The sequence below is a fragment of the Anarrhichthys ocellatus genome, unplaced genomic scaffold (genome assembly GCF_004355925.1).
Source record: "Anarrhichthys ocellatus isolate YVR2014 unplaced genomic scaffold, GSC_Weel_1.0 scaffold114, whole genome shotgun sequence".
Lineage (NCBI taxonomy): Eukaryota > Metazoa > Chordata > Actinopteri > Perciformes > Anarhichadidae > Anarrhichthys > Anarrhichthys ocellatus.
In genome coordinates this window covers 735,038-747,179 of record NW_022280144.1, presented here as the reverse complement: position 1 = coordinate 747,179, position 12,142 = coordinate 735,038, and the positions used below count along the sequence as shown (strand labels likewise).

Here is a 12,142-nt window from a genome sequence, read left to right as displayed (position 1 = left end):
CTTCATTTAAGGCAGCTTTCCTGGGATCTCAATCCTCTTTTTTGACAGACCATATAAAGGCCAATAATTTACATTCAAATGCACAACAACAGAAAGTACAAACGTAAAACATGGTTTAAAAGCAGGCCTAGGACATGAGTTGTTACCCAAACGCCAGTCTAAACAGGTGTGTTTTGAGCTGATTTTTGAATGAGTTCACAGAAACAGCAAACCGTAGGGGTGCAGGCAGATCATCCCACAACCTTGGTGCTACTGCCTCAAAGGCTCGGTCACCACGGGTCTTAAGGTGAGTGCCTGGGACAGACAGATAATTTGACATGTTTGACTTGAGAGCGCGGGCCGGTGAATATGGGTGACCGTGTAGTGCTCTGTAAGTGAGAGTGAGAATTTTAAAGTGGATCCTAAATGCTACAGGGAGCCAGTGAAGAGATCGGAGTATGGGGGTGATGTGAGACCGTCGATTTGTCCTGGTGAGCAATCTGGCGGCAGCATTTTGGATTACCTGCAAATGGTTGAGAGCAGATACACTGATTGACGAGAAAAGTGTGTTACAGTAGTCAATGCATGAAGAGATGAAGGCGTGTATAATCATCTCTAGTACTTACTGATACTTCTTAGGTGGAAGAAACATGATCTGGACAGCTGCTTAACATGGGGGTCAAACGACATGGATCGATCAAAAATAACCCCTGGATTGCGGAGGTGGAAATGGGCAGCAGAGGAGAGTGGACCAATACTCGGCTTGATCGTTGGGACAAATTCATCTGGTGCAATAACTACAACCTCCGTCTTGGTGCCGTTAAGTTTGAAGCAGTTTTCTGCCATCTCTAATAGGATTGACACAGTCCAGGAGCCTAGTTAATGCAAAAGCCTCACTGGGTTTGAATGACAGATGGAGTTGTATGTCATCTGCATATAAATGATAGGACACATTATGATTTTTTATAATCGGTCCCAAAGGCAACAAATATAGGGAAAATAACAGAGGCCCCAGAACCGAGCTCTGCGGTACACCACAAGACAGTGGAGAGGTGACAGACACAAAATCACCCACAGGGACAGTAAAACTTCTGTCAGCGAGGTAAGATGTAAACCAGTCTAACCTTTTGCCAGATATGCCCACCCAGTCACGTAGCCTCATAATCAAGATGTTATGCTCTACATTGTTGAATGCAGAACTGAGGTCCAGAAGTACTAACGCAGAGCAGTCACCTGCATCAGAAGACATTAGAATGTCATTTGAAACCCTCAGGACAGCGGTTTTAGTAGATTGTTGTTTACGAAACCCACACTGGAATTTGTCATACATGTTGTGCTGCAGGGATGATTTTGTATTTTTGTAGGTAAACCCCGGAAGTTAACCCTGGTTCTCTTGACAAAAAGCCAATGGGATTTTTCTGTTGGATTTGGGATTTTAGAAGAAAATAAGCACTGTGGTAAACAAAAGTTTATGATACTTACACGTTTGTTAGGCAAGATCTTACAAGATTATTTATTGTCATTGTACAATGAAACAGGGTTTCGTACTCCCATTTTACTATATAATAATTTAAAAAAGCTACGTTATATGTGGAGGATATAGGCTGAATTTATGAGTCTCATCCTGAAGAAAGAAGCTGATCTGAAGTCTGGTGGTACAACAGCTTGTTTATTAACATCTTTTGGGCTCTTTACAGGCACCTCTTGTCCCCAATATCCCTGAAGCTTGGTAGATGATGATCCGGGCAGTTTTAATCACCTGCTCTAGAACAAAACGTTAAAATCTCTTAAGTTTGTGTGAACCACAGACCTTATTTCATGGATATTTATTTTAATATTCTCTCTTTGGAGCAAAGAGTTATCTTTCTTGAAGTTCTGTTTTCTCTCTCTTCCCTAAATGATCATTTTTAAATTCAACTCAAAAGAACAGCTAATATGGTGGAATAGCAAAAAGGGAAGGAAGCAACCATTTCACAGTCCTGCTACAGAATCAATACATGTCTGTATGTGATGCACTATAAAAATCAAACCTATATTCTTTGTGATAAATTAGGATTACAAGAATATAGAAAAATATGAAGATCAACAAATTTATTTAACTTCAGCCTGTAGCTGTGATTGCATCCTGTTGTTTTGTTTCTTGTCTGTTATGTTTTAATTTCAAGTCAGGTCTAATTCTAGTTTTCACATCCAAAATGTCTGATCCTGAGTTCAGTCCTTTAAAATATAAATAGTGAATTAACTTCATGTGCCTGGTGGGGCATGTCTGTATTTGTCCTCAACTGACCTGTATTGTTGTCTCATCTGTGTTGTCTGATTGGACGTTGGCCTGTTTCTACATGTAATCCTCTGTGTGTTTGGAGTGGTGGTGGAGCTCTGTACGTGGCTGCTTCTGCAGTTTTCACACACACGGTTGTTGTATAACCAAATGACAACCATAACCGTTTTCATTTAGCAGATCTTATACTCCCCATGTTCTTTCCGGACTGCCAGTTTTATTTTGGCTTGATTTACAGTTTGAAACAGTTTAGTTCTCTATTGTTTTATTGCCATGCTGTTGGTAATGATGCATGGCGAGTATATACTGTATATATATATCCCATTTAATCCTTTGACAATGTTCCATCTAGATATTGTTCATTTTGCAATGTTTAATCTGTTACATTCTTAAATGTTGCTATATTTAAAAAAAAAATATTTCCTATACTTTGCACCACTGAAAGATTTCCACGAAGTAGAAAACAAACTGAAAATGTGTTCCAAATATGAAACCTTGAACATTCATCAAACTACTTTAAAACGGTGCACTCCTGACCTCTAGTGGCTGAAGTCAGTGTAACATGCTATCACATAACACACCCTCTACATGTTTGAACTCACTCAGTTAATATATTGACATTATTAGTTAAAGATTCCACTTTTAGAAAATAATCGCAGTAGAAAAGGCTTCGGATATTTTCAGTCATTATAGTGACACATGGACGGTAGGACAAAGCAGGAGGAGCCTCCTAAAGCCTCCTACTTCTGTCATGGAGTCATTATAACGGCCTCAATAGGAAGAAGGATTTAATAATACAAATATTAACTACACAAAATACTTTATACTTATTATTTTGTATATTCTATGTTAATCTAAGGTTCTTGTCCACATTTGTGAAAATAAATAATTTTGCAATTTATATTTGTTTTATTTTTTTGGAAATTGTTGCGACTGAGAATGGTTAGCATTCCTTTTTTAGTTTTTCAAAGAAAAGTGTAGAAGGTACCAATGAGTTGAAAGGCTTACATTACCACACGCTAAAAAGAAATGAAAGAGTTAAAACTTATCTACACACTGAAAATAAATCAGAAAGTTCAAATGGATCTACACACTGAAAACAAACAAATGAGCTCAGTTAAATACATTTAAGATTCAAAACATATCTACAGACAAAAAAGAAATGAAAGAGTTCAAACTCCAGTCAGACTGGTTCAGCTTCACCCTTTAGATGTATACAGCAGTTAGAGATACATTTGATTGATCACATCCAAAGTGTATTCTGTTACTGCTCTGCTTGTACTGTGAAAGGGGAACACTAGTTAGTATGATGACTTAATGATTACTATACATAATACTATAACTCTATCATATACACTGGCATAAATGTGCAATGTTACTCTTTTGAGGTGAGTAATGGACTGCATTATACTTGTAAATGTAATAATTCACATTAAAGTATAGATGGAACGTGAACAGAGCACCATGCCTTCAGTCTGGTCTGACTAACATTAGAGGAATAGAATAGAAGAAATAACAACTCAGGTCAGGTTTAAATGATTTGTAATGAGTTTCCTAGTAACAGCAGGAGCCACTGCAGCACATCCCATAATCACCTAATTAACTAATTAGTGCCATATGGTGGACATTTAAGAGCTGCAGGGTTTCCCACGGTGTTATATTGAGGCAGTGGGCCACCTCATGTGAATCCTAGACCAACCACTGTCAACATGATAGAAATAACAACACTTTGGGATTTCAATGACCCACATTTCATGTGTGTGGCTTTTGTTTCGACCACCAAAGACTGACTCAACTCCGCCAAACAATTTCCTGGTGAACCTGCAGGTGTCCAGTCTGGAAATCAGTCACTGGCCTCTGAACTAGCAGTGAAACATCAAACTCATTGCTCACGGACCGGGGCAGCACCAAACACACAGTCAGCAGAACAATACTCCTTCGTCCATGCAGCCCCTGAAGACCTGCAGACAGTCAATGTGTCAGCTGACTGCAGGACAGATGTTACTGCTGCTCCAAGAGAGGGACACGGCCCAATAAGAGGAATTAGAGGCAACACCATACCTCAACAACTCGGGGCTATGATGTAAGTGGCTGCCATAGCAACACTGAGGAGGAAGTTAAACTGGATGTGTGGGGATGCGGCTGAATCTCCTGTGCAGGCAGACATCTAGTCCTGGGTAACGTGTGGCACCTGATTGTGAGCTGAGATGTCCGTCTGTTCCACTCTTCCTCAGAGACTTCAGTCAAACAAACACAGGACTTTCACCAAGGTGTTCATGTTTGCCACAATGATTATTTTCTGCAATAATCAAAAATCCCATTGCGCTTTTTGTGGAGGGAACCAGTACGATGCCAACTTGTTGTCCCAGTGTCACAAACATGACGTGACAGTTTTCTGCCACATGTGGTTTTGAGTGCTAATATTCCTTTAGCCCTACATTGATGTTTTATAACGTACATATATTCACAGGTGGTATGGACAATTACAACTATCAGGTATCAATGCACTACACTATAAACTAAGGATAATGTTTAGAATCATTTTTCAAGCCAAAATGTACAACACATCGTGCAGGATACATTGCTTTATTATACTGAGCTCGGACACTGATTTAAAACAAACAAACAACAGACTTCTTACAAAGGTGGTACAACAAACAGTGGGTGACACAAGCCTCCAAACACTTTCCCAACCTTACACAGTCAGAGTGAACACCACCACGACTTACACCATGGATGACAGGATCACTGGCGCTGTTCACCTCTGGCCATAGAAATGTCCACTGCCATCAAAAAACAGTGGCATGTCATAGCGTGTCACAGCCACAGACCCTGCCCTTAAAGGACACCTGGACAACCCGCCATGGATCACTTTCAAAAGACCCCCAAACCTCAGAGTCCTGTGGAACCAGGCGATTACCAACTGTGAAACCTCACTTGCAAGACCTTCCATTACCATGACTAATAGAGCCCTGTGGCCAACCACTTCAATCTAATGAACCACACTGGAGCCTCTCAGTTGTACTGGAATATAAATTGTCCAACTGCTCCAGAGGGGAGAGATATTTATTTATCTTGAAACATGAACTATTCTGGATCTATGCTCTGGACCAGACAATCCCAATCTTCCATAGTCTTTTCTTCAAGATGTAGATCTGCAGCACACCTTTGAGCTGTTGGCCTTCAGACTGCAGACAGCATGGAGGCTGCTGTATGGTTGCGGTCACTGCTGGTTGGTTCCTGCTCCGCTGCTTCTCAGCTGGACAGCTTTTTTCTGCTGACTTGACTTACTCCTTTTTTTTATAGCTCAGTGATTGAAGCCCAGCAGACCCTAAAGGTCACAAGGACCCTTGACCCCTGGCTAGGAATATAATGAAACCATGTTTTCCTCCTCTACATTAAGGTGCTGGCATCATTAACATGGACCATCTCACGAGAACATCTATGGAAACACTTGATGGCATCACTTACATCAGTTTCTCCACTGAGGGCCTCAATGGGGACATGGACATCCACCCTTTATTGCGAATCCCTAAACCCACTACTTGTCACTTATATCCTTTGTGTATTACTTGTGATGTGTATGGGCTGTTGGTCTCTGGCTGTAAATATTGCACCTTGTATATAATATCTATAAACAGATAGCATAGTCTGATAATGACTTAGTTTTCTATTGGTTTAAAATGAGCTTGTCAACTTTCTACTCAAGTTTTTAATGAGACTGTAAACAACGAGCAGCATGTGTTGGCCTGATGCCTGCTAGCTGCACCCAAACTGGACTGATTGGCAATTTAAAGTACTTTAGTTATTTATGGGAAATAAAAAATCTTCTGCAGTTATTCCCTCCAACATGATGCGGATAACGTTATCTTGTATCTTGTCTTGGGCCCAGTGCACATTTATAACCATTTGAGTTTATTATCAGTCAATTCAAGTTTGACATTTATTAAAGGATACAATGGTTAATACTGCAACACATATTCTGTCCATTTGCACTTTTTAAAGAGCAAAAATGAACAGCTAGCCCAGGCCTGTATGGAAACTAAAAATGATCTGGCATCAAAATACATTTGGCTGAAAACGTTCTTAGCCATAGCCCGATGGTGGTATCCATATTTCTAATTCAATATATTTTTGACATGTTCCCTGGTCTGAGTTTAATACTGTAAGCACTGTGCTCACATAGATGTGTCATGTGCAAATGTAAAGTAAAAAAAAGTTTGACAGTTTAAACTATCCGTTAGCTGGCAAACTTAATGTTAGCTTAGCTTTAATGCTAGATGTAACTGACACCAGCTGGCACAAATTAGGTCAACAAGGTCTAAAAAACACACAAAGGAGAACATAATAAACAAACAAACATGGCCACCCACTGTTGCTCCATGTTGCATCTGGATAAAGTCTGAGTGGTAAATCACTCTCAATGTTTTCTGAAGTCGGTTATAATCAACCAGCAGGTGGCGCTTGAGAACAGCAATACTGTAGTGGAGCCCTCAACCACCCTGCATCCATAACATACTGTATGTATGTATTTGACCTGTCCTTTGTGGGTCTTCTTGAGAGAAAAGACGGCACAGGAGACAACCTTTCTCCAAGGCTTTTATTAAAAGATAAACAATAATACATTGTGTTAAAAAATATTTACAAAGTATTGTTGACATTATCAGGGAATTATTTCAGGGAATAAAAAGAGACGCCATCTAATGCTGGAATATGACAAGGACATTACAATAAAAGAGCGTAAATATACTATGAAGAAGTTGATTAGACAGACCACCTGTATGAGGAGAAGAGAGGGGAATACCATCATGCAACCTTCAATGAGTCCGCTATAAAGTCACTCTGAACTACCTCACACCGTCTACTAAACCTAACATGAATGCTAGGGACGTTTTTTCTTGACACGTCCCGTCAGAAACAGAGGGACAGGTGAATTTGGATTCCGGTAACCATAGTGAGCCATAAAACATGTGTCAAGTCAACCAGACTTTGCTCTCACTCCACCAGGGCTTGCGAGGTTTCACTTTCAAAATAAAAGCGCTAGTCTTATCACGTATCCCAATTCAGCATAACTTTGTTAGTGTGTGTCTTATTTTGAAACATTTACCCCGAAATGGTGGTGTCAAACAGGCCACTTTGACTACTCCCCCGCCGGAGAAACTGCTGTCGTTGACTTAACGAAAGAAACTTCACAGTCGCTCGGCAAGTTTGCTTTCGGGAGTATCGGACAGAACGTTACTCCTGTCTGTGTTATGTAACGGTCCGCTTTTATCTGCCGACGTGACCAGGTGATACAGCTAGTTTGGGCCTGTCCAGTTAACGTTGGGCTAGTTATCGTTAACGTTACACCAAACCTTGCAATGCATATGCTAGCGTCAAACGGATCCGTAATGGACTTGGACTCGGTGTTGGTGAAAATTAAAGCACATTACTGCGGGTGAGTACGCTATTTGACAATAAGGAAACAGTGACGTTAGCCGGCGTTAACGAGGAGAAGGGAAACACCTGTGGAGTATCTGCTGGTGTGTGGGGTCCTGAGATCAAGCTAGGTCAGTCAGACATGGTTACCTGACCAATGTCACACTCACCTGGGCACAGTCACAATAATAAGAATTCAAGTAATGCCACCAGTTTACTACAAAAAAAGATATGATATAAGCATTGGTGGTAAAGTCTCTCGGTGTGTTATTTTAGGTTTTGTAGTAACGAGGATGCTGGTCTGGGCCCCAATCACTTATGTCATCAAAGAGTAACTGCACACTTTGATATGTGTTTGAAGCCATAAACGAAATAATATGACAGTACTTTGATAAAATGCATCAATGCTGGCGTTATATCAACAATAACTAACAAAGGTATGTATATAACCTTGCAGTGGCAAGTGTGAGATAGTGGACCGGTGAGGACTAATCTATGTCCTGACATAACAGCATGTGAACGCCCTCTAGTCACCTTGTTGGTGAATGGTAGTTGCCAGATGTAGCATCAACGTTAGTGTGTTGCTGAGACAGAGAAGGATCTAGAACACAGTTAAGTAGAAATGCAAGTATCCCTTCTATTTGATATTTAAAGAACTGTGACCAAGATATGGAGTGAGTGGTTGTAAACATTAAGTCATCAGTGTTCTCCGGTGGACAAGTAATGGAGACCCAGTTTCCCAATGATGCATTCCTGTACTGCCATTGCTTGTTAAAAATGAGATACGGATATATCTGTGCCACGCTGATATGGGGCTCATGGGACCACACCTATAGTCATGTTACTCAATAAATGAATTTAATGTTGAATAAAATATATGATCTATTACTCCCTGAAGATCAACTCATTTACCAATCTTTTCAGAACTGGTTAGTTGACATTGTCATGCCACTAAGTGCATGAATGGATGATGTTGTGGAATACCTTCTGGATCCATGCTGGCCTTGTCACTGCCATCTAATGATTCAGAGATCAGAAAAGGTTCAACAATGAAAAGCCCCCTTGTTCATTTGTTCAGTAATCAAGTTACCATGCTTAAAGGACCTCATAACTCCAAATAACATTGTGGGGACTTGTGCTCTGCTCTTTGACACTTAGGTATTCCTATACTTTTACATCTTTTAATTGGCAGAAAGAAGTTTCAAAGCACAGAGCAGCCTCTGGTTCTGTAAAGGGAAGCTGAAGTGTCTTAAAGCTGCATTCTATCTACTGTCCACCAGGGGGCGACTCCTCTGGTTGTATAGAAGTCTATGAGAAAATGACTCTACTTCTCTCTTGATTTATTACCTCAGTAAACATTGTAAACATGAGTTTATGGTCTCAATCTCTAGTTTCAAGTCTTCTTCAATACAGCATGATGTTCATTTAGTAAATTCTGGTCCATTTAGAGTCAAACAGACCATAAAGCAGGGGATGCTTTAGGGTTGACAGGTCTCTACCATGGCGTTGTGAGGTCTGGGAGCTGTCCGTGGTTTTGTCTTAGGTCTTTAACCCTTTCACAGTGTGCTTTTAGTTCATGAAAGTTATTTGTAACATTTTGGTCGCCTAAAAATGTCTTCAGCTTTCTGTTGTACTTAGCTCCACCCTCTATTCACTTCTGGTTCCAAAGAAACAAGATAGTGACGGCCAAAATCCAGATCTCCAGGCTTCTAAACAGTAGAGCGGGCGCCACATATACTAAGGCTGAGTCCTTACTGTAGCGGCCCGGGTTCTAACCCGTGGCCCTTGGCTGCATGTGGTGCCCCCTCTGTCTCCCTCTTTCCTGTCTTCAACTGTACCTGCATAAAGGCAAAACAACAACAAAACAACAACAACAATCAATAATGGGTGACGTCATGGTGACCAATACGGCGGTTCGATCACCTGGGTTCTCCAGTCCATGTCAAAGTACCCTTGGGCAAGACACTTAAACCCAATTTGCTCCTGATGTGCAGGTGGCATGGTAGCCTCTGTGATTAGAGTATGAATGGGTGTGAATGATGACATGTAGTGTTAAAGAGCTTTGAGTGGTCAGAAGAAAGGCGCTACACAAGTACAGTCCATTTATTCAGATTGATGAACACTAGGCAGTAAGAGGCCAATGGTCACGTGACCGACACACATCATCAACTGTTGTTGTTTCCTTCATTGTTGACATGTTGCTGCTTCTAAACTCTAATCCAGTCAGTTTTTATATAATCTTCAATGATGTGGTATGCTGAATTTGCATTCAAGTCCTTTTGACCTGTTTGTCACAGGTTGCTGTGCAGACAGTGCAGTTCCTGGTCACTATGAAAAGTTCTGCAGTCAATGTTTTTTAAGTGTTTTGTGTTTGGGAAGAAGGGCTGATACAGTACAATACAACAACCAGTACTTTTTCAGTCTTACTGAATGTACAGTATACTCTGTATTTATAGCTTTTAACAAAATTAGCCAAACCTCTCAAATGTCAACTGTCTAAATACAAGGAGCCTTACAAGAACTTTATAAATGTAATAAAATCCATTTTGATTGAAATCAGAAAGAATCTGATCAAAGAATAAGTGAACAAGATTATGAAGGGGACCAGACATTCATTGCTGCAGTTTTGATACTTTGTGCTACAGACACATTTCAGTGGTCACTGGAAGGAAACATGGAATTGAGATTTAATACCCAGCCTTATTGAGAAAAGAGGACTTATGACTGAGACTAGACGATGCTATCTCTCACACACACACACACACACACACACACACACACACACACACACACACGTATTTTTTACATGTAGCAGATTGGTTCAAACTGATTTTCACATGTATTCATTTCTCCATGTGTTTCATAGGGCAGAGTAAAATAGCTCAGTATGTTTCCACTAACAGAGTGAACAGAACAATGGAGAGACATTGTAACAGCTGCTGACCAAACACTGGCCAAAGTAAAGATAAAAGAGTAGTAAACAGGCTACGGAAGACTTGAGTGTTTCCACAACACAACGTTCTTGGAGAATCTTTCTCCTGACCACATTCTGCCATGATGACTCACACACAGACTCACAAGGTGAAACAGCCACATGTCGCGGATGGTAACAAGAGATTGCCAAGAGCCTATTATTCTAAAGGTAATGTGTTTAGTTGTTGTGTACCATTGGAAGTAAAGATCACGATCAATCCCTACAGTGTGTTGTCTGGAAATCTGACTTGCTATGAACCCTGGGGTCGACCTTAACTGTATACTGTTGTATAGACACTTTAGCTTTAGGTGCCTGTCTGTTGTCATCAGTCTATGAGGTCCAGCATGCTAAACACAGCTTGCCATCCACGGCTGCATTCATTTCACGTCTTCGGCCCAAATTCTGTCGGTCAATTACCTCCATTCTGTTCAATGGAGTTTCCCAAAATACGGTTAAAAGTGAAAACTGTAATGTGTTGTACTGTAGTATTTGGAAACCAGTAATACACAATGCATGTTGCCATCATACCATACCACCACACAGTGACCATTGTACAGTGTTTGAGCTACAGGTGATTAGAGGGAACAAAGATCAACATGGTGATTAGGTGGCTTTATGTTCTTGAACATGGCCGATCCCTCAGTGTGCTGAGCACTCTGGAGTTTCAAGAGCAAACAGTGCAAGGGTCAGCCATACTGCCTCTAGTCCCACTCAGAGATTTCTCCTCATGCATTGGGCTTCAATAGGTTTGGTTTTCAAAAAACGTAATATGTCTACAAGGAGGACAGAGGAAAGATGCAGTAGGAGACACTTGTAGCACATCATACATGTTTTTAATTATATTATAATGTTCACTAAGGTTTAGTCAAGAAGTTCTGGAAGATGGGTACCTGATAACATGTCACGGTAAATATATGGTATCATTAACCATACTCATACAGACCATGCAGATCACATCAGAGTCAACCCAACCAGGGCTGACTCTGATGTGATTGGACTACAAGACAAATGTTGGATTCATGTGATTTATATATTGCCCAATCTCTATATAGGCGGAACTTTGCTGAGCGTGTGTGTGTGTGTGTGTGTGTGTGTGTCTGTGCGTGTGTGGGTTTGTGTGACATCGTTCCACATTGACTTGTGTGGGTTTTGGCTGTGTGGAGCAATGCCTGCTGGGAAGCAAGCTATCTTTGCTCCACCTTGTCAGAGTCCAACTAACACTCGCCATAAAGTGCCACACACACACACACACACCCATATATGTGTATATATATGTATGTATATGTATGTGTTTGTGGGTTTGTGTGACATCGTTCCACATTGACTTGTGTGGATTCTGGCAATGTGGAGCAAAGATAGCTTGCTTCCCAGCAGGCATTGCTCCACACAGCCAAAACCCACACAAGTCAATGTGGAACGATGTCACACAAACCCACACACGCACAGACACACACACACACACACACACACACACGCTCAGCAAAGTTCCGCCT

General features: G+C 40.9%; 1 protein-coding gene across 1 annotated transcript in view; it reads left to right on the top strand.

The window, feature by feature from the left end:
• Window positions 1-7,397: 7,397 nt before the first annotated feature.
• LOC116399525 (protein kinase C zeta type-like) overlaps window positions 7,398-12,142 on the top strand; it is a 21,259-nt gene continuing 16,514 nt past the window's right edge. The window contains exon 1 of the mRNA XM_031876739.1: window positions 7,398-7,694. Within this exon, the coding sequence (XP_031732599.1) occupies window positions 7,618-7,694 (77 nt within the window). The 5' untranslated portion in view covers window positions 7,398-7,617. The remainder of the gene's footprint in view (window positions 7,695-12,142) is intronic.